At 38.6% G+C, this 24,305-nt stretch overlaps 2 protein-coding genes across 3 annotated transcripts in view; both read left to right on the plus strand.

Annotated features, from left to right (window-relative positions):
* Positions 1–549: 549 nt before the first annotated feature.
* On the plus strand, positions 550–6,230 carry LOC125250988 (leptin receptor gene-related protein). Its single transcript, XM_048163849.1, has 4 exons — positions 550–702; positions 1,220–1,295; positions 1,387–1,570; positions 4,874–6,230. The coding sequence occupies exons 1-4, from the start codon at positions 687–689 to the stop codon at positions 4,988–4,990; spliced, it is 393 nt and encodes a 130-aa protein (XP_048019806.1). The 5' UTR covers positions 550–686; the 3' UTR covers positions 4,991–6,230.
* Positions 6,231–15,513: 9,283 nt separating this feature from the next.
* Positions 15,514–24,305, plus strand: part of pde4bb (phosphodiesterase 4B, cAMP-specific b) — a 74,018-nt gene continuing 65,226 nt past the window's right edge. The window contains exon 1 of one of the 2 annotated variants that reach the window (XM_048162598.1): positions 15,514–15,664. The gene's annotated coding sequence lies outside the window, so the exon portion shown is untranslated. The remainder of the gene's footprint in view (positions 15,665–24,305) is intronic. The other variant, XM_048162600.1, reaches the window with a different exon arrangement.

Here is a 24,305-nt window from a genome sequence, read left to right on the forward strand (position 1 = left end):
TCTATACCGACCCTTTAAGGCAGAGTCTTTACGTCATTTCCAGTGAAAACTATTTGTGGTTGCACGGTGTAACTAAGAAATGCATATTTAATAACGTCCACAATATGGCAGTTTCTATTCTCCGATATTGTCGTTTTGTTTAGTTTAAGTTTCTTTTCCTTTAATGTTTATTGCTTTAGTTTCCCCAGTAGCCTACAACTATACATATGTTTGTATATGTAAAATAAATATGGTTAAATATGTAGATATATGCATGTTAGACCTTCGTTTATTTAACATTAATTATATTCATTATTATTATTAGCAGACATACAGACAGAAGGACGGACAGATAGATAGATAGATAGATAGATAGATAGATAGATAGATTAGATGGATGATTGGATAGATAGATAGATAGATAGATAGATAGATAGATAGATAGATAGATAGATAGATAGATAGATAGATAGATAGATAGATAGATAGACTGTAAATAATAATAATAATAATTATTTTATTATCATTATTATAGTAGTAGTTGTTGTTGTACTTGTTTTTCTGAAAAGCTTCAGATCAGTGTATTTCTCATCTTGTAGATTTTGAAAGGCTGTACCTTTAAGGGTGTATCAGTAGTTGAGGAGGAAATAGGAAGTCAGGCCATTAACATTTAGCACAAAGATAAAAACAAAAGGCGTTTGTGAGTGATGGCAGGAATAAAAGGTAAAGTTAAACCGTAACTCTTGATGTGATCAACTCTTAATAGTAGTTTACACAAAACCACCCCGATCATTTTACGAGTGCTTTCGATCGCCATCTAAAAAGTCTTGTAAACTCTGTTGAGTTTAAACTAGCGATTGTTAACGTTACATGAATCTTTGCATCGAAGTAAAATATAATCACAAACGGTGCAAACTGATTAAGTAAAGTCTATAAAGTGCCATAGGGTAAATAATAAGTTGTCAACTAGAATTCAAGTTTAGCATACGTAGGTTTACTTTAGTAACTTTTACTGTTGTGGTCGAGTCTTTTTTTTTTTCTATTCAGTAACTAAACCAATAAAAATTAAGTCAATACATGTTCTTATACATCACAAAATTAATTTATTTAAAGTCTGTTTACTTAAAGTACGTCATGTCTGCAGTTGCAAGCTATTGCCGCAAAGGGGCAACAAATACACGTCATGTTTCAGTACTGAAAGCCTTGGCCTTGACTTATCTGAATTATTATTCCTTTTTAGCTCTTGTTGCGTTGTCCTTCAGTGGTGCACTTGGACTGACCTTTCTCCTTTTGGGATGCGCACTGGAACAGTTTGGGTAGGTCCATGTTTTTGTCATCAGTAGGGATTTTTACTTGACTGAAGTGCAGAAATTCAAGAGACTGTACCTTCTGCTTCTTTCCTCACAGACAGTACTGGCCCATGTTTGTCCTGCTCTTCTACATCCTGTCACCTATACCAAATTTAATAGCCAAGAGGCATGCAGATGACACTGAGTCAAGCAACGCATGCAGGGAGCTTGCATACTTCTTAACCACCGGTATTGTGGTGTCAGCCTACGGGCTCCCCATCGTGCTTGCACGAAAATCTGTGGTGAGAACACAATATATGTACCTTTTTAAAGGATTAGTTCACTTCTGAATGAAAATTTCCTAATAATTTACTCACCCCCATGTCATCCAAAGTGTTCAAGTCTTTCTTTCTTAAGTTAAAAAGAAATTAAGGTTTTTGAGGAAAACATTCCAGGATTTTTCTCCATATAGTGGACTTCAGTGGGGTACAATGGGTGGAAGGTCCAAACTGCAGTTTCAGTGCAGCTTCAAAGCGCTTTACATGATCCCAGACGAGGAATAAGGTCTTATCTAGTGAAACGATTGGTTATTTTCTAAAAAAATTTAAAATGTATATACTTTTTAACAAAAAGTTTAACAAAATGCTCGTCTTGCACTGCTCTGCGATTCGCCACGCATTGCATCATAACGTTAGAAAGGTCACATGTGAAAAATTGACGGGCACGTATGTCAGTACGTAGCCCAAAAAAAAGAAAAAAGAAATGAGGGGCTGGCCATAACCAGAGCCGTCATCCAGCTAAAGGCGCTGGATATTGCCAAAGAGCCCCTCTTTTCTTATTTCGGCTACGTACTGACACACTTTCAATTTCTCTGAAGAAGCCGCTTTGATGCGGCGTAACGGTACGTGTCCACTGGCGCAGAGCGAGTGTTTCATTCAATTCATTGGAGAACTGAGCGTGAAGCATAGAAAGGAACTGAAATGAATTGAAAACGTTCGCTCTGAGCCAGTGGACACGCACTGTAAGAATGATGTGGCGTAATGGATTAGCATTACGCTGCAGAACAAATCTTGCCCAGTGCTTGCCCTTTGACTTCAGGGAGAAACTGCTGTCTTTTCAGCTTTATGTGATCGGCCTAAGGAAAAAATATTCATATACCCTTTTCTAAAAGGTACATCTTGGAAAAGGGGGGGGTATCTTATAATCAGGGTTGTCTTATATTCTGAACAATACGGTAAGTTTCCATTTGTTAACATTAGTTCCCTTTTGAAGGGGAACGAGACACTGCATCATGGAGTTCATGCTATGGGAACACTCCTTTTGAACCGGAGGTAGTTGGATTTCACTGTTAGTGCTCCGCCTGGGCAGTACTGCAGTAGCATCCCATTTCCTTATCTGTCACAATATTTGATGGAGAAGTATCAATCTGCTTCTCTTTTAAAGGGTTAGTTCACCCAAAAATGAAAATTCTGTCTTTTTTTACTCATCCTCATGCCGTTCCACACCCGTAAGACCTTTGTTAATCTTCGGAACGCAAATTAAGATATTTTAAAAGTTGAAGTTGAAATCCGATGGCTCCGTGAGGCCTCCATAGGGAGCAATGACACTTCCTCTCTCAAGATCCATTAAGGTACTAAAAACATATTTAAATCAGTTCATGTGAGTACAGTGGTTCAATATTAATATTATAAAGCGACAAGAATATTTTTGGAGCGCCAAAAAAAACAAAATAACGACTTATTTAGTGATGGCCGATTTCCAAACACTCGGAGCATAATGAATCAGTGTATCGAATCAGCTGTTCAGAGCGCCAAAGTCACGTGATTTCAGCCGTTGGCAGTTTGACACGCGATCTGAATCATGATTCGATACACTGATTCATTAATGCTCCGATGCTTTTCTATGTGATTTAATTCGGTTTAAAGCTAGTTGAAACAGCGCTGACTTAATCAACAACACTAACGTGCAAATCAGGAGAAACATTGAGCCGATCCAGTTAGAACACTTAAACCAACAATTCGACAACATTTATCATGGATTTACTGTGGTAACACTAACTGTAACCGTTTTATATTGTCAGAAATGTAGGTTCATATCTTATTTTATTTCATTTTTAAATGCCAATAAGGCCACACTATTTTTGTCATAAACTTGTTTTATTGCATTCGTATTTATATTAAATGTGTTTATAGACTAAATAGCTTAAAGCCATTCTAGATATAGAAACAATATTATTACTTTTTACCATGTAGTGAAGTGCCATGTGTGGTTTTACCTGCACTGATCTAATTAGAGTACTTTTAATTTAAATAAGAATAGAGTTCTAACTCAGTAATAATATTTAAATTTCACCCTTTAAAAACAAGGTTAAGTTTTATAGATATTGTTTGTGTATTAAATTTGCATCTGTGTCCTATCTCATACTACTGTACTGTCAGCTCAAGCTTTGGTCAAATCTATGTTTTCAAAAAACAAAACATGTAGGCCTAATATATATATATATATATATATATATATATAAGGAACCGGCCTCCAGATGTGTCCACGACATCGGATCTGGCCCCCTTTTAAAAAAGTTTGGACACCCCTGATGTAGAGCATACAGTTTTTGCTTCAAATCAAAGTTTGTAGTGTTGTGATTCACCTCGTAGCGGATTGGCTTTGTAAACGTAAACACAAATTAATAATAAAATTAAAAGAAATATCTAATCATCCTCAAAAACACGGTTGTTGTTCAAATCTCATATCATCAGTAAACCATTGCATTACTTAGGCCCGGGTCGGCAAGCAATGGAAGGTTACGCAATGGCCCGACGGTGGAAAAGCGCCTATTGTAACAAATCACAGACATATATGTTGAGCACTTGAACACAATGGCCAATCAGAGGCGTTTACGAATCCTCTCAAAGCGTCACATTTTTAAAATTTCAGTACCGACTTGGTTTCGGAGTGTGTGTTTTTTTTTTTGTTTTTTTTGTCTTCAGACCAAACTTGGGTGTTTAGCCGACAAAGTTTAAATCGCATCTGACTAGCACGTTTCCCATAATGTTTATGTGTTAAGTCAGTATAGGCCGGGAGTAGGCGGTCTTTTGTGGCTGTTCGAACACATACGACCACATGATCGCCTACACTACGAAAGCAATCCGGTTGAATGCATTTTCAACTATCTCTGGAAGCTATCGAAAGTAGACAAGCTCAAAACGTTTTAGAACCTGTTTACACTTGCATTTAGCGTTGTCCGCTTGTGATCCAGTCAACCAGGTATAAACGGGGACAAGGTCTACTGGGGAGGAATATCGGAATGCAAAATCTTAATGGTTTAAAAAATACTGTGTCTTCTGTTCATTCAATTTTGTTCTTGCTTGTTCATATAGCAGCTCAGAGGTTCTGATTTTGTAGAGGGAAAAACCTCTATGACTGAGGAGGCACTAATTAAATTTCATAAAATTTTTGTTCAGATTGCATTTAGTGCTTACATGTCCATAAAATGATTTAAAAGCATGCACAGGCAGAATATGCTTTCTAAAATAGCAAATGGGTTTTATCAGATACATTGAATTAAATGTGTCACCATCAATGAAGCTAATGCGTATCTTCCTCTGCAGATCCAGTGGGGTGCCTGTGGCCTGGTAATGGCAGGCAATTGTGTAATTTTTCTGACCATTCTGGGTTTCTTCCTGATATTCGGAGGTGGAGATGACTTCAGCTGGGAACAGTGGTAAAACCCATCAGGAGGAAGTACATCACTACACTATAAACTGAAATCTTAAATAGTTTCTCATAGTAATTCTGATGAACCCAGGCCTTGACAGAGACTGTGTCCATTGCTTTGTTTTACTCTCTGTTACTCTGCTTCTGCCTTTTCATTTGCATTACATGTCAGCCTATGCATGGCTCTGTATGATTTGCTTAAAAAACGTAATTCTGAAGTTGCATTTATTGAAAGTAGAGTAAACGGCAAAATGTAAAAGGTGAATCTCTCAATCTATAATGTGCAGCTTGAGTCATATAAATCAAAAGCAATAAAAAAGTCATTTATATTTGCTTAAATAAAAAGAATCCTATTTTAGGACCATTTAAGATTGTTTTGCATTAAGTTTAAAATTAAGTTTTTTTCCCATTAACATGCTTGTTTTATACACACACATCTCTTGGTTTAGGGGTGAATTATGAACATGTGAACATTTTTTCTTGCCCTTTTTTAGCATCTTGAATTGTTAGTTACCTTGATTAAATTATTAATGATGATCCTTTGCACTTGATATATACATCTACCAGTTATGAAGCATAATTAATTCACTAACAATGCCACTGTCACCTTAGCTTTAAAGCAACCCTTTGTTTTTGAAAACTGAAGCACTGTAACCATGGCAGTCAATTAATTGTTTTTTTCTGTTGCCTTTGTTTTTGCACTAATGTCAATTATGGATTGGACCCATTAAGCTTTAACCTTCTTGAACTTGTAAATGTTTACATCAGATTACCAAAGCAGACATTTTCCTGCAGTTCTGTTCCTTCATTTCTTGTTTACATCCGGAAGTTTGTATATGGGTCTGTAGAAAAAGAAAAAAAGTGTGCAGAATTCAATCAAAAACAGCCTATGATTCATGCAATCCCAGAAATATTTTCTTATAACTGACATAATTCCACATCAAAGCTTATGAAACACTATGACATGATTGTTATGTAATTCAATATAGGCTATGTAGTAACTGCAATGTTTTGATCCAATTTCACCTGAAAGGCATAGTGTTCAGGTTCACACTACTGGTGTTGTCATTGATATTTTATAAAGGTAAGATTATCGTTAGGGTATCATTTTATCCACTGTTTCAAATCTTTCTGTTTTGTTTCTTCAGAGAATCACTTGTATAAGGGATGTTTTTGATATACCTTTGATTCTTTTTAGCACTTTCGAACAATATACATTTGATTATATGAATAAATTCATTCGAATTTTTATCTTTTTTGTCTTGTCGTAATTTTGTCTTTTTCAGTAACCAAAAATATACTTAAATCTGAGGTCTAAAAACGCGCCGGCGCGTTTTGCAGGTTTTTTTTCACATTGCAGCAAAACAGACTTAAAATACTCTGTCATTTGTTGTCAAGAGACATAAGTAATACATCAATTGAAAATATAGAATATTTCCTTTTATTTGTATACTAGAGTAAAAACAAAATTTTGCTTTTTGTAAAATAAAGAAAACTAACATGATGCGTGATTTCATCTCCCTCTGAAGAATCCAATCTGTGTTCTCAGAAAATGAAGTGTAACTTATAATACTAATCACAAAAAATTCATACTTATGTAACAAAACGTGAAATGTCAGGTTTTAAATCGTGCAATCAAATCGAAAACAAACATTCTGTGTTTATGTAATCTGTATGAAAAGAGAGCCATGTCAGAAGTCCGTGATTCAGCTCATTACCCACTAATGCGGCCACGCCCACGGAGCCAGCGCTATTCACAGGCAAATTCAGAGACAACACATGCATTCATCATCTCAATCGTGTATTTATTGCCTTGAAAATTGTTTATCTGGATGAAAAAGCCATGGTTAGCGATCTCTGGAAGACATGCAGTAAATTCCTGTTTGTTTTCTTCTATTGATAAGTTTTAAGTGAGTTTTTGTTTCTTTAGCGCCCTCCGGCTGTAGTATGAATTGGTAAACACCATTCATGGAATATCGTCTTCTTCTTAGGTGAATTTGTGGACTAAAATGCACAGAGCGCCCTCCGGCTGCAGTATGAATTGCAAACACCAGCGCTCATAGAGATAACAATGAATATTAAATAAAAAATAACTCCTCTGTATAGAAAATTGACATAAACATATGAAAATCCTATATTTCTCCAAATGTGCATGCTTTTAAACTAAAAGCCTATATTCAGACTCTTTGCATCACAGAAATACATTATATTTTAAAGTATAATATAAAACCATTATTTTACATTGTAATAACATTTTTCTGTATGTTTCATATACCATGATGAGCTTGAGACATCACAGAAGTTTTTTTTCACAGCCTACCTGACTGAAATGCCTCATTAATATGCAAGTCTTTTCAGGTCATTACTATTCAATTCTTTTGTCTTCACAGGTGAGAATGAGCCATTATTCATGGAGATTCACGCCTCCTCGCATACCGTGTTTCTTGGCAAAAAGTGTCTTACAAAAACTAAATCAGTATATTGTTATAAATGAAAGAGTAGTCAGCATAATTTTTACATAATTTTGAAGCAAAAACTCTAGTCTACAACCTTCAATACCCAAAAGTCTTGTGAACACAGATTTAATATACTTTTATTGGCCTTATATCAGTGACTTAAGTTTTTTGTTTTTCAGTAACCACGCATAAACGTTATTCCTTCAAAAACACAAACATGTACACACATGTTCCTCACATATTATGGTAGCCTAGTTTGTGCTGAATACAGTGTAATGACACTTGTGTCATTAATATGTTTATGAACAACTGAAAAAAGCACAAATGTCAGGGCATGTCAAAACTTCTCCAGGCCCCAAATCAGCCTCAGACTCCAGAGGGTTAAATAAATGTTTGTTTAAAATTGCACTATTTTTGACTGATGATTTTAAGAATGTGCACATAGTATGTCATTGTAATGGCTTCTGTTGATCTCAGGTAATAAAAGTGCCAAGTTACTTACAGGGCAGAGGATGGGTGTTCAGAAATTGTAACCATATAAGGACTGGTTTAAAGATGCGTTTACACAGCTAAATAATATATAAGTGAGTGACAGCACAATGACAGATCTGGATTTACATCATACTTTTACATCTGTCTTAATTCCCAATGTTTGCTGCAGATACTGGATGCCAATGGAGAGAGTAAAGACAAATGATTTTGTATATGGAGGTGGCAACTATTGTAGGAGTGTGAGCAGAGACCAGCTGAGAAATCACTTGATGCAATAATATGTTGGGTTTGAAGAAGCAAGATTGTTGCACCTGTTTAATCTGTCAAGGTCAATTGATCATCCTGAACATATCAGGTTTTTAATTTTTAATAAGTGAAAAGCATGGCCTTCAATTGAAATCCCAGTTGAGTTTGGGCAATAGAGGTCTTGTTCTTTAGACTCTCAGTGCTTATAATAATCTTAGTAGGTGGTCTCCTGCTAATGTCTTCATAAGCTAATGTCTGTTTTCAGTAATACTTTTGAGTCTGCTTGTGCCATTCTTTAGATAAAAAGAATAGATTTCAAAAAATTCAAAGATTGTTTGAGTCCGATGATGAGGACAGCAGATTAAGTAGTTCAAAATAACAATTTAACAAGAGCAAACAACATGTTACAGAGTGCATGGCACAAACAATAATGGAGCATAAATGTGAGAAACAGAGGAACTAAAATACACAATGATAATGAACTAAATACAGACAGGTGTGATAATAAAATGAATCTCCATGGCAACGATTAGTGTCAGGAAAAGGAGAACAAAGAAACACAGGTGACTATAAATACTGAGAGAAAAAGAAACCAAAACTGAGCATAACCGTGACAGATGGAAAAGAAAAAAAAAGTCAATGCTTCTGCGTTCTCTCGAGAAACTTTGCATCCACTCCCAAAATGTTTGTGTTCCCCCAATAAACTTTGCTTTCGCTTGCAAACCTATTGGGGGAATGCAAAACTTTTGCAAGAGAATAGTTTTTTCCATCAACATGTCCTTTTAGGGGCTCCGTACCATTTATATAAGTTGTCTGTACCAAAATAAAACATTTTTATGATAATTTTACAATGCATTTGCATCCTTTTTTAATTTTGAAGGCATCAGTCCCTGTTGATAGTAACTGCATATAATTTTTTCATATACATATTTTGCAACTTGCTTTTAAAAGTAGACCACATTAGATAAACACTTAACCCTGTACCGCACGCATTATGATAGACCTATAGAAAAAAAATATTTGACTCTTTTTCTTTTCTTATAATGGCTTTGTCACGGGAAATCACAGAAACGAACAGGCAAGATCCATTTGAAGTAATTTAATGGGGTAATCCAAAGCATAAATCCAGAAACAGGCAAGGGTCAAAATCCACAGTAACAGTCCATACACAAAACAAGAAAAACATAAGAAACCAAAACAGAGAAACCAGGAACATTTGTGAAGACACCATAATAAAGGCAAAGACAAACCAGGTATAAATAGACAGACACTAATGAACAAACACAAAACAGCTGTGTGCAATGAAACAGGATAATGAGTCTGGGAGGTGAGTATGGGTAATGAAGTCCAACAGTGAAATCAAGAGTCCGGGTTGGAGTGCCCTCTAGTTGTTGATTAGGGCACTCCCACTAATGATCATGACAGGCTTAACTTAAAGTGCTGTAAAAAAAAACATAATAATAATAATAATAGGAAAAAAATATTATTTTAAGGTACTTTATGATATGTTGCCATACGGCAACAACATACAATAGTGGAAATAATTTAGAATAAGTGTATATAGTTAATATTTTTCCTCAGAAATGTTGTTTGTATTGAATCAATTGGTGCTATTAAAAGCTTTAGCAGTGAATATAAACAACACCTTATACATATTTTCCAACATCTTGTGCTTTAATTTATTCCTGTAACGAATGGAGACTCAGGCAGGGATCCATCTGCAGCATTTTATTAAAGTAGAGTGGTCGTACAGGCAGGGTCAAAACAGGAACAAACAGGAACAGTAAGGAACAGGCAGAATCGTAGTCAGGGTACAGACAGTAGATCGAGGCAGGCGGATATCATACACAGAACGGTATACCAGGCAAGGGTCAGGACAGGCAGCAACGGGTCAAGGAACAGGAACAGGCAGCAACGGTAACAGAAAGGCAGACAAGATATAAACGCTCGGAATTGTACACTGGGGAAACAAGACTTCGCGGTGAGGTGGTGTGTGTGTGAGTCCTTTATAGTCCTGGTAATGAGTATCAGCTGGGTGTGGTGATTAGTGTGGAGTGTGCATGGCTGTATGTGGCAACAGGTGATTGGTGGAGTGAGTGCATGTGACTGACAGGGAGGATTATGGGAAATGGAGTCCGGAGTGAACAGGAACAGACTGTGATCGTGACATAACGCCCCCTCCCGGAAGGCGCGTCCTCGCGACGTAAAGGAACAGCTAGGGAGGGGGGGGTGGGTGCATTGGAGATCTAACAGCAGCTGGGAACGGGATCTCCAATGCAGCCCCAGGGACTCAGGCAGCCACGGTGGGTCAGGTGGCTCGGGCGGCCACGGCAGGTCAGGTGGCCTGGGCGGCCACGGCAGGTCGGGTGGTTCAGGCAACCACGGCAGGTCGGGTGGTTCAGGCAACCACGGCAGGTCGGGTGGTTCGGACGGCCACGGCAGGTCAGGCGGCTTGGACGGCCACGGCAGGTCAGGCGGCTTGGACGGCCACGGCAGGTCAGGCGGCTTGGACGGCCACGGCAGGTCAGGCGGCTTGGACGGCCACGGCAGGTCAGGCGGCTCGGACGGCCACGGCAGGTCAGGTGGCTTGGCCAGCCACGGCAGGTCAGGCGTCTTGGGCAGCCACGGCAGGTCAGAGTCCATACATGGCCCTAGTGGCCTACAGTCCATGAATGGCCATAGTAGTTCAGGGGCCCTTAAAGGCCATGGTTGAGCAGGGTCCCCACCCACAAGCTCCCCACCCTCAGGTACACTGCCCCCCCCAAAAAGTTCTTGGGGATTTCAGCGGGGCTCTTCGCAGGTTCGTGGGCAAGGAGTTCGGGTGGCGCCGGCAGGGCCAGGCGTGTGGGTGAAGCCGGCAGGGCAAGACGCCTGAGTGGTGCTGGCAGCGCAGGGAGCTTGGGTGGCGCTGGCAGGGCCAGGCGTGTGGGTGAAGCCGGCAGGGCGAGGAGCTCAGGTGGCGCCGGCAAGGCGAGGAGCCCAGGTGGCGCCGGCAGGGCGAGAAGCACAGGTGGCGCCGGCAAGGCGAGGAGCCCAGGTGGCGCCGGCAGGGCGAGAAGCACAGGTGGCGCCGGCAGGGCAAGAAGCACAGGTGGCACCGGCAGAGCGAGGAGCTCAGTAGGCGCCAGCAGGGCAAGACGCTTAGGCGGTGCTGGTAGAGCATGACGCTTGGGCGGAGCAGGAGAGACCTCTGGAGTGGTCTCCAGGCCCACAGCGGCCTCTTGAAGGGCGTCTGCGTCTTGAGGAGAGGAGGACGTCTTCTTCCTCCTCCTCCTCCTCCTCTGAGAGTGAGGCGATGGTTCACCAGCTGGAGCAGTCTCTGGAGCGGACTCAGTGGCTGGAACGCCCCCTACAACCTTCAGCACCGCAGGGGCGGCCATCTTGCCCGTGGGCACTGGCAAAGCAGCCATTTTGTCCATCGCGTCCAGAGCGCTTGAGTCCATAGCAACCGGTGAACTTGAGAGCGTTGAAACTGACGGACTTGAGAGTGTTGAAACTGACGGACTTGAGAGCGTTGAAACTGACGGACTTGAGAGCGTTGAAACTGAGATGGACTTGAGAGCGTTGAAACTGATGAACTTGAGAGCGTTGAAACTGATGAACTTGAAAGCGAAGCGGCCGCCGGGCTTGAGAGCGTAGCGGCCGACTGGTTTGAGAGCGAAGCGGCCGGCGAGGACTTGGGGATGCCAGCTGCTCGGACCGTAGTCAGTGGGGGATCAGCCATACTGGAACGCAACCCTCTCCGCTCCCGGACTGATCTAGAGACGTGACGTGACTCTGGGTGATCAGCAGCGACGTGACTTTGCTCTGAGCGATCAGCGGCGACGTGACGTTGCTCTGGGTGATCAGCGAAGGCGTGACGTTGCTCTGGGCGATCAGCGAAGGCGTGACGTTGCTCTGGGCGATCAGCGAAGGCGTGACGTTGCTCTGGGCGATCAGCGGAGTTGCTCTGGGCGACGTAGCGTTGCTCTGGGTGATCAGCGAAGACGTGACGTTGCTCTGGGCGATCAGCGAAGACGTGACGTTGCTCTGGGCGATCAGTGGGGACATGAACTGTTGCTGTTGTGATGGTAGCCGCTATTTTGTGCGTGTTACCTGGCGCGGCGGCCATTACGGGCTTCACCATGGTGTCGCATTCCTCCGCGACACCCACAGTAAACGGAGAGCTAACAGTCAACAATGCATAGTCCATAAAGCTACTGAGTGATGAACGCGGTCCCTCTCGTCTTAGCTTATCCCGGAGAGGGTGGTTGACGCCATCACAGAAAAAGTCAATCAAAGCACAGTCCGGTAGATCAGAGAGGTAAGCAATGTCTAGATATTCCTGCACATATTCCTCTAAGGATCGCGTGCCCTGCGAACTCCACAATAGTAATTGCGTAATGTCCATACCGTGTAGATGCTCTCCGGGGAAGCTGCTGGATCGTAGTGGCGGCGAAGTCTTCTGTAACGAATGGAGACTCAGGCAGGGATCCATCTGCAGCATTTTATTAAAGTAGAGTGGTCGTACAGGCAGGGTCAAAACAGGAACAAACAGGAACAGTAAGGAACAGGCAGAATCGTAGTCAGGGTACAGGCAGTAGATCGAGGCAGGCGGATATCATACACAGAACGGTATACCAGGCAAGGGTCAGGACAGGCAGCAACGGGTCAAGGAACAGGGACAGGCAGCAACAGGTAACAGAAAGGCAGACAAGATATAAACGCTCGGAATTGTACACTGGGGAAACAAGACTGCGCGGTGAGGTGGTGTGTGTGTGAGTCCTTTATAGTCCTGGTAATGAGTATCAGCTGGGTGTGGTGATTAGTGTGGAGTGTGCATGGCTGTATGTGGCAACAGGTGATTGGTGGAGTGAGTGCATGTGACTGACAGGGAGGATTATGGGAAATGGAGTCCGGAGTGAACAGGAACAGACTGTGATCGTGACAATTCCATTCTCTTTTGCTGAATAATGCTTTAGATTCTTTGAATTTCGTTATGTTTTTTGTGAACATTATTTAAATTGCAAATTTAGACAGTTAAAAACAAATCTAATACTGTTCATCATGTATCATAAAACATTGACATAAAACCAAAAACAGTAGTACTGGCTATGGTGGCAGTGGGCAGGCAGGTCTCCGATGTTGATTTAATCCTTAATACAAATGCCATGTATGTCCTTAACATACAACTAATCAACATTATATCACTAGCAGTAATGTTGTTATTGTTACAGCTTAACAGACTGCAGCTGGCCTTTGCTAGCTAGCTAGTAAAGGTCAGCTGCAGTCTGTTAAGCTGTAACAATTTTATTTACCAAAAACTAATTTCATAACAACTTTTTTGAGTGGTGAATATGTCATCATAACCTGAGATGATGTTACCAATTTTTTTGTGAATGTGACATGGGTGGGTCCTTGTGTGTTACTGACATTTTAGTTTGCTTTCAGCAACTACCGACAAGAGACGGCGGTCTGTCAGAAATTGCGCCACAGAAAAACAAATGCATGTTATGTGACTTAACCAAAGCACATCATTGGCTAAACTAAGGTCTTCTCTTACCAAAAAAACAAACAAAAAAAACGAGAATGTTCTCTTCAAGAGACAGTGGAAATGAACACAAAGAGTATGTTGCCATATGGCAACACCATGCCGTAGAGGGTTAAAATATCTAGACTTGTCTATACTATGCAAAATCCCAGGCATACTGCAATTTATTGCAAGGAAATGGCTAAAGTTTCAAATATTCAATACTTTAATGATGGAGGGATTAAATGACAAAATATCACAGAAACCCTGTCTGAAGACAGGAAGACAGCCATCCTGCTGAGTTGTGTCTTTCTCTGCGCTCTTCTCTTGTGCTCTGATTCAAATAAGTAAATGACTGGTCCGCAGACAGTGGCCCTTACGGCAGCGGTGCCACACGGTAATGACCTCCCCTGGGGAGTTCTGCTCTATTTTAAGCGCGATCAAAGCGGCCAGACTGAATGATGATAATTAAAGAGGAGGAAGACTGTCTTCAGAGGTGTCCTAAAGGAGATAAGAAACATTTTATAATATATTCATGCATTTGGTGCAGGTTTTCAAATATTGATGCCTTAAAAATAATGTTCTAATGGCACACGTCCTAATTAAAGAGGGAAATAAATGCAGGATTGTCAATCTGACAAGCATTTGAAATACAACAGCGTCATTCATAGGAGACGTTTACTTTCAGAAAACATCAATGAATATCTGTATGCGTAGTCACGTGCATTCATGCCTCCAGAAGAAAAAAAATCATTCAGGAATCAGTTTTCATAAATCATAATACTCATAATTCCAAGACACTGGAGAGATACAGGATAGTTCTTCTAAAAACGGTAGTTGTGGGTTAGGAAAGGGCCCTCCAGTGGCCATGAATCTCATACCTCACAACCGTTGCCTGGAAACAGCCCCGTGATCTTCTGATTTATTTATTTCATTCATTCACCAAATTTTACTCATTTTTTTTTTTTTTTTAAATTTCATTTGATAATTACTCAACAGGTAACACTGACCTTGTGCTGGACCCTCTGAGACATTGCAGATGGTTTGGCTGATTTTTTTTCTTATAAGTTTAGTGATGTGTCTCAAACACAACATATAAGGCAACTTAGTGTACAGTGGCTGTATATATACAGGTGAATGCTCTATGGAAGATCAAGCAAACATGACAACACGTTTTAATAGACACTTTTAATCCAATTTAACTGTTATTTTAAGCTATTTTCTTAAGCAAATACACGTTTCTTAGAAGGTTCATAATGAAATCTTTTACTATGTAGTGAGAAACTGAGGGAGTGTTTTTATTGTGTCAGAGATGTGTCACAGCTTCTTGGTCCAGTTTCAGTTTGAGATCTCTTACTCAGAACATAAGCTGTCCTGGAGCAGGTTAGCCATGGAGCGTTAAGTTACAATGGCGATGAACACTGCTAAAACCACTTTCATGGTGCCTAAAACCCAAGATGGTACAAATTAAACTGAAACATATCTGACTAGCCATGGTATAGGTCCCTGGTGTTTTCATGATCGGATTTGGATAGCTATCTGATCAGATGAAACGCATGAAGAGACAAGGTGTAAACAGACCATAGATACAGTAGATAGATAGATAGATAGATAGATAGATAGATAGATAGATAGATAGATAGATAGATAGATAGATAGATAGATAGATAGATAGATAGAATCCGCAGTCTCCTTTAATGTCTTGTCGTGATTCTTTGTTTTCTGGTTTCTTTCATCTTCTCCATTATCGTTCAATTGGAGGGAATAGGGGTGTCAGGAGGATCACAGCAAAACCGTCAATGCCAGAGTCCCAGAGAGGAGGAGGATGGGGAGGAGGAGGGTTGTCCCATCCGCTGGTGATGGGTGACCACTTCCAATAGGATAGGAGGGGTTTACGGAAAGGTCTGTTATATTTGCTCTCACGCCGATTTTATTCGTTCATCTGCGACTATCATCTCGAAACGACAGCGCATGCATATAAGGTAAGTTTGCACGGGTCTCTCGGTCTCGCGGGCTATTGTTCGTTGCATACAACGATGCAACCGTGCACTAGTTCGTGCACTTCATTGACAAAGCAGAACATTATATTGTCGCTTTCTAAGCATTTGACTCAGGACTTGAATCGCCTCTCGAATATCGTGACTGTGTAGGCTGATGTAAGTTGCTACTTGCATCTGTTAACGTGTTGTCATCGTAGTTCGCGCGTATGATGATTCATGTAGCCGATGTAACAGTGATCTGTTAAAGTACCGATACAATTCAGTCAAATGACTAAATATCTGCCTAGCTGTACTATTTGAAGTTCATCTCGTTTGGTCTAATGAAGTAGACCTGTTCAAACGATGCACAAGGTACGCGCAGGCTGTCAGTGAATCGTTAAGGTGTTTTTCAATGGAGACGTCATGTTATTGAATATTTTAACTAACATAGGGTTGTTTTATCCTTAAACACAACTCTTTTTCCAATGTTTAGGACCATAGGCTTGTGAATTATCTTAATTAACTTGATGAACTTCATTGGCAGATACCTTTTCGCAGTTCTGCTGTGGGAAAAGTGTGATAGCTCATCATACAATCTCATGAATATTAATTGACGTTATACAAATTTCATGGACGTGCTATCAGACTAATATAACTGCGTGGTAATAAATGCACAATGAGGCAACGTGGTTCATTCATTCATCTCTTATAATATCATCTGTATTATGGAGGAATATGGTTAAATGTTATATCGTTCTTAAAGGTATACCACATTACTTTACTTGATATTACTACCATTCCTTCAAGAATCAACTTTTTCATGTAGTTCAACATATAGAGACAACTTGATTTATTGACTCCACTTGGGCTTTAAAGGATTAGTTCACTTTCAAAATAAAATTTCCTGATAATTTACTCACCCCCATGTCATCCAAGATGTTCAAGTCTTTCTTTCTTCAGTCGAAAAGATATTAATTTTTGATGAAAACATTCCAGGATTTTTCTCCATATAGTGGACTTCAATGGAGCCCAAATGGTTGAAGGTCAAAATTACAGTTTCAGTGCAGCTTCAAAGCGTTCTACATGATCCCAGCTGAGGAATTAAGGGTCTTATCTAGAGAAACCATCGCTCATTTTCTAAAAAAAACAACAACAAAAAAACAAAAAAACAAAAAAAACATATACATTTTAATAATAAATGCTCATCTTGAACTAGCTCTCTTCTTCTCTATTAGGTTTCCGGCAGTGTAGACACTGTGAAGTGTATTACTGCCCTCCACAGGTTAAAGTTTGAACTAATTGTTATATACTTGCAGTAGCATATTGTATATGAAAATTTAGTTCAAACTTTGACCTGTGGAGGGCAGTAATACACTTAGCAGTGTCTACACTGCTGGAATTCAAATAGAGAAGAAGAAGAGAGCTAGTTCAAGAATGAGCATTTATGGTTAAAACGTATAAAATTTTATATTTTTTTTAGAAAATGAGTGATGGTTTCTCTAGATAAGATCGCTGTAAACTGTAATTTTGACCTTCAACCATTTTTACTCCATTGAAGTCCACTAGGCTATATGGAGAAAAATCCTGGAATGTTTTCATCAAAAACCTTAATTTCTTTTTGACTGAAGAAAGAAAGACCTGAACATCTTGGTTGACATGGGGGTGAGTAAATGATCAGGAAATTTTAATTTGAAAGTGAACTAATCCTTTAATGTTCACTTTCAAACAGTTACATTGAGAATAGCCTTTCTTTGTGACGACTTACTCTATATGAAAAAATTCTATGATGTAGGAATGCAGCCTTGAATAATAATTCCTGTTGACTCTTGGAATTTCCTATTGACGTTTTATTTTCAGGAGATAGGTCTAGTATTTGGTGCCACATTGAAACCTAATAGGACAAATGAAATGCATCTCACACCACGCGGTCTTCTCCTCACCAGCCTCATACAGCTCCCATCCTCATTTTCTCCAGCTCTGTCTCTCCGTCTCTTACCCTGACATACATCTTGTACATTGTTCAATACTGTATTCTGCCATTCATTAAAAGTAGGCCTAGTGGACATCATTACAAGTACTGCATACTGGATCTGATCTTAGACATCATACCAATTAAAAAAGAACAGCTCACATGACCTTGCTGTACTTTTTTCAGACAAGATCGATGCAAACGAAAATAACAGCCTTGTTCTGCACAACGTGTTAGTTTTTTGTTCTAACAATAAAACGGAAAAGCAACATTCCTTGAAAGTTAGATATTTTATTAAAAATAACCAAATGGGAACTACTGTATACATGAACATTAAGGGAACAGCTCATATGCCCTTGTTATACATTTTGTTTTCAGGACTGATGAAAACACAACAAATTTTGGTCCTCAAAATGTTTTGGGAATGTTAGTTTATGGTTCTAAAAAACCTAAAAAGAATGTTCTTAGAACGTTAGATATTGGTTCCACCTCTAAATAAATAACCAGTTGGAAAGTGAAATGTTCTGTGGAAAGTGTTGTGCCCTCTTGAGGTGAGACCATTAAAAAAAACCCAGCCATCTGTGTGCGCCCCAATCAAATAATAACTGGGACGTGTTTTTGAGATCTAATTGTCTGATGTTTATGTATAAACATTGTGCAGTGTTGAGCTATCATTCTCCAATTTGTTTTACTAGGTGTTACATGATGACTGTCTGTTTCTTACATGTAATTATATAATTCTTACATAACTGCTGAATCAATTGTGACATGGAACAAATCAAAGCTATTAATGTAGATAGAGAAACAAAGACTTGGCAAGTTGGCAACCCCAGAGGCTGTTTGTTTTGCAATGAGTTTGTTGCAGCATGCCAGTGAATTGTATAGTTCACATAGACAGTGATGTTAAATAATTATACTGAGCATTGTAGTGAGTACATTAATGAGTACACATCGCATAGCGTGACATTGTGTTGTCCAGAGATTGTTTACAGCACAGAGCAAATGATTGTACAGGCCAGTGAGAGACAACAGCTAATCTGCTTGCCCACAGGATATTACACTTAGTCAGGGGATTCAACAGGGGGTCCATGTTGGTATTGAAAACAAATCTCAAACATGTTTTTGTGGGGAAAAATAAAGTAAAAATACATTGTTAAAAAACATTTTAAAATATATTAAAATAGAAAAAAAGAATTATTTCAATTATTTAAAATTATTTATATCCTTTACCACCCCCACCCCACAATTGGGATTATTGCTTTTTTTTTTTTTTTTTGTTAGGGAAATGCTGCTTAACATAATCACAAGCAATCAGAAGGTATTACTGCATAGTTAACTATACAGTTCAAAAGTTTGGTGTCGGTAAGATTTTTAAATATTTTTGAAAGAAGTCTCATGTTCACCAAGGATGCATTTATTTGATACAGTAAAAAATACAATTAAACAGAAAAAGTGTGAAATATTGTAATTTAAATTAAAGGTGTAATGTGTAAAATTTGGGAGGATCTATTGACAGAAATGCAATATGGTGCATAAAGACCTTACATAATGAACTGTTATGTTTTTATTAGCTTAGAATAAGCCATTTCTATCTACATACACCGTGGGTCCCCCTCTATGTCAAGTCGCTGTTATGCGCTGGCATGATTCTACAGCCGCCCTAAATGGACAAACACTCTACAGAGCGCGTTTCGTCACTATGTTGTTGTTCTTCTAAATCGTTTATGTTTTTGTGGCAGCTTGCATCGTCACTACGTTGAATACGCACAAAGAAGAAGTAGTAGTAGTAGTAGTAGTCGTCTGGTTTATTAGAAGCAGAGACCGTTCTTTGTTAGAAGTAGAAACCTCATTGCTTCACACAGGCTACTCTCTGCTCTCTCAGACGACGACATGTCAGCCAGACGGCCACCGTAGCTTCTCCGAAAGGGAGGGGTGCGAGGGGCATGCACCGTTAGTTGCAGTTCGCAACCTCACTGCTAGATGCCGCTAAAATTTACACACTGCACCTTTAAATTTTTTCTATTTTAAAATTTAATTTATTCCTGTGATGATTCAAAGCTAAATTTTCAGCATCATTACTCCAGTCTTTCAGTGTCACATGATCCTTCAGGCATCTTCTAATATGCTGAATTGCTGCTCAAGAAACATTTCTTATTATTTTTAATGTTGAAATCATATAGAAAGTTTAGCAACTCTGATTTCAGAAATTTAAAATAGATTTTTTTTGTAACATTAAACTTTTTTTTAATTTAATGCAATTTAATGCATCCTTGCTGAATAAAAGTATTAATTAAAAATATTACTGACCCACACTTTTAAATGGTGGTTATATGGAGAACAAAATAAATAAACAAAAACAGATTTACATAAAATAGTTTTATTGTTGACACAATGTTAGTCTGTAGTCATCACAAATATGAAACGATTTTTATTCAGCAGCCAAATGGTTGAGCTAAAATAACAATCGGACACATACTCTAGTAGAGAGTTGTACACATACACCATATACAGTGGGGATCGAAAGTTTGGGAACCCCTTTCAGTATCTGTGAAAATGTGAAAATTTTTAACAAAACAAGAGAGATCATACAAAATGCATGTTATTTTTTGTTTAGTACTGTCCTGAGTAAGATATTTTACATAAAAGATGTTTACATATAGTCCACAAGACAAAAAAATAGCTGAATTTATTAAAATAACCCCATTCATAAGTATGTGAACCATTGATTCTCAATACTGTGTGTGGTTACCTGATGATCCATGACTGTTTTTTTGTTTTGTGATGGTTGTTCATGAGTCTCTTGTTTGTCCTGAGCAGTTAAACTGAGCTCTGTTCTTCAGAAAAATCCTCCAGCTCCTGCAGATTCTTCAGTTTTCCAGCATCTTTTGCATATTTGAACCCTTTCCAGCAGTGACTGAATGATTTTGAGATTCATCTTTTCATGCTGAGGACAACTGAGGGACTCAAACACAACTATTAAAAAAGGTTCAAACATTCACTGATGCTCCAGAAGGAAACACGATGCATTAAGATCTGGTGGGTGAAAACTTTTGAACAGGATGAAGATGTCCACATTTTTCTATTTTTGTTGAAATATATATTTTTTTCATTTAGTACTGCCCATTGGAAGCAACAGAAGATTTTCCCCAGAAGAAAAATTAAGTACAATTTACCTTGATCTTCAAATTCAAAAAGTTTTCACCCCCCAGATCTTAATGCATCGTGTTTCCTTCTGGAGCATCAGTGAATGCAGGAGCTGGAGGATTTTTTCTGAAGAACGGAGCTCAGTTTAACTGCTCAGAACAAACAAGAGACTCATGAACAACCATCACAAAACATAAAAACAGTCGTGGATCATCAGGTAACCACACACAGTATTAAGATCCAAGGGTTCCCAAACTTTTGAATGGGGTTCTTTTAATAAATTCAGCTATTTTTTTGTCTTGTGGACTATATGTAAACATCATTTATGTAAAATATCTTACTCAGGACAGTACTAAGCAAAAAATAACATGCATTTTGTATGGTCTCTCTTGTTTTGTTAAAAATTTTCACATTTTCACAGATTCTGAAAGGGGTTCCCAAACTTTCGATCCCCACTGTAAAGGCAGGCTGCATCCAAGGCAGCTGACTTGTTCACTGTAAAAAAAATTCTGTAGTTTTTACAAAATAATTTTGGCAGCTGTGGTTGCCAGAATAATTTTGTGAAAAATACAGAAAAACTGTAAATGCATTTACAGAACAAACTATAAATTTTACAGTATAAAACTGTAATTTAAGAAAATTTGAATATAAACCAATAAATTCAACAATGCACACTACAACTAAAATCTGTTTTGTACCTATACTGACAACCACCATAATAATGCCGGTGGTAAAAGAGAAAGCCACGTGAAGAATCAGAGTTCATCACAAGTAGCTTTTCCACTAGCTGAAGAATTTACTATTATAAAGAAGGTGCAAAGAGTCATTCACGCAAACGCAAAACACCATCATGGTAACCCACAATACTTAAATAATGCAATAAACTTTTATTAAACAACAGAATATGTAACATAAAACCCTATGCACATATATGTACATAACTGATAACAAAAACTATTAAGAAACATGATTTTTTAAACAAAATACTTTCAAATGTGGAGTGTCACACAGGGAATTGTGGGAACATCAGTTTACAGATTTTGACTGTAAATTACACATTGATTTTGTCTTTTTTACTTATAAAAATCGTAAAATTTACAGCATTTTACTGTGAAAATTGCATGAATATCTGGTTAGAGCTTTTACAGTTTTTCTCTGTATATAATACGGGAACTTACTGTTTACTGTACGTTTTTACAGTATTTTACCGTTAAAATCACATTCATTTTTTACAGTGTTGCTTCACAGCCTTAAAGACCCCCTGTGGTGAAAATCAAGTTTTTCATGTTATTTATATGTCAATGTGGTGTTTTCAATATGCTTTGAGACAAACCATGTGCAAATTCATGTCAACGCCAGTGCTGAGTATTTTCTCCTTAAAAAAAAAAAAAAAAAGACAGTCTCAAACCCGCAATTTGAAATCACTGGTGTCTGTGATATCACAAACTACCTTGCAACCAATCACGTCAATGTGCCGGCTGGCTTTAGCATATCATTAACAGCGAACTAGCAGGGGAGTCTTGAGAGAAGCCAGGTTATACCAATACATTTTTCTGTTGATATTAAAAATTGTGTAGATTTATCAATATGGCATTTGTATGACGTATATTACGATGTTATGATGAACTATATGCCTTTCTCTACTGACGTTCTGAGTTGTTCAAAGCGTTTGTAAGGATACTGATTGTTAGAAGGAAGCTGTCTGACTCTGAGATGATGATCGGGAACATGGTTTGTTATATTTGTATCAACACATTTTTAGCTGTTTGACAGCTAAAAATAGCAAAAGGCTAATCATATTAATTACCGTAATGTGTCCAATGTTGTAAAGAGCAATACCATTGTGCTGCGTTTACCTCAGTAAGTTAAGCGTGTTAATCTCTGAGCTGGCGTGAGTGGAGGCGGGGCTAATTTGCATATTCAGTGATGCGCGTATACTAAAAGTGAAAAGTGTTTAAATATGTCATTTTGATGATCAAAGATGAGTTTTAAGGGATAAAATAATTGACTACAGGGGGACTTTAAGTTATCCAGAATGACTTTGTAGGGAGCGTTTGAGCACAAATGTACCTCACAAAACTGTGATAACATCGCATCACTTAGGCTTGTTTTGTAAGTTGAATACGGAAGGCGTAGGACGTAGTGTAAGGCTTTACACTTTCTACGCAAGTTGAATACGGAAGGCGGTCTGGCGGAAGCTAGATATTTTACTTTATAATTGGTTAAATATGGATATTTTTCTTACAAAAACACATCACATCACGCTACCCCATCACGTTTACAGGGTTCAGTGTAACTCGCAATCCATTAAAAAAAAAAAAAGAGCCAGTTTGCATTGTCATTGTCATTTTCACAGTCATTTAATGCTGGTAATTGTTTTGGAAATTAAAAACCCTGCTTCTCAGAGCTTGACTGAATTTGAAATGGTTGGCAGAACAAAAATAAATAGATCCAATTGAAGAAGTCACAAGTCTCTGAGACCCTACATGATCTGTAAATATTTTGCTTTCATTAAATAAACATTAATGCTAGGACACATTATTTTATCAACCAAGTTATCATAACCATGTTTTTATTCAGGTCAGTGGTGGGACAGGAACGTCATTGTGGCTACACCATGTGGATATAAACAAGCGCTGGTTCTGGTAATAAGATTGTGGAGCTGGTGAGCACCATGGAGTCTTTGTTTCAGCTCAGATAACATATTGTGTCTGACGTCTCACTCAATAAACAATACACGTCTGTTTGTCAGGAATACGGAACATGAAATGTGCACTTTTGGTGCCCAGCTATGGATTTTATAAGACAAGGCAACTGTACTGCTTAAAGTGAAATCAAAACATTACAAACATGTTGTGTTAGCAATATCGGCCAGCACGACCAGTTCTGATGGCTTTATATTTAATGTTGTATTCAGTCCTATGGTGGCTGGAGAAATAGATATTAAAATGTAAAATATAGATAATCATATCCCAGCTTACCTGTTCACACCTTTCCCCTTACATGATTACAGTTCATACCTGCTGTTATAAACTAGATGTAAAATAAATTTCCACCTAATTGAATCCATCACCCTAGGTTGTAATTTTGCATAAACTCAAATCTTATCTTAGGAAATCTGTCCAACAAATTGAGTACCTCCACCAAATAAGAGAAAGACGAGGGGGAAAAAAGAAAAATAAGAAAGTGTGGACCTGAAATGTAAATTGCCTCATCAAGGTTCTGCATAAGGGGCCATGCAATCATTTTTCACCTTCTGCATAAAAACTGCATGAAAGTGAGGCAGAATCCATCAAGACATTATTATTTATCTCCCCGACCTTAAACTACAAGTACTTTATTTGGGTGGAAAGGCAAATAAAAGGCAAACAGTTTTATCACTGATGATTTAGGCCGTCAGTACTATGAAACCCTGATTTTCCAATTGAAATGGTAGTGATACACATGAAATGTAGAAAAACCATGTCAATTCACTTGTGAAAGGTTTGGTCAACCACTCAATATAATGAAATACTGTATACTGTAACTATC

The sequence above is a fragment of the Megalobrama amblycephala genome, linkage group LG17, assembly GCF_018812025.1.
Source record: "Megalobrama amblycephala isolate DHTTF-2021 linkage group LG17, ASM1881202v1, whole genome shotgun sequence".
NCBI classification, from domain to species: Eukaryota; Metazoa; Chordata; class Actinopteri; order Cypriniformes; family Xenocyprididae; genus Megalobrama; species Megalobrama amblycephala.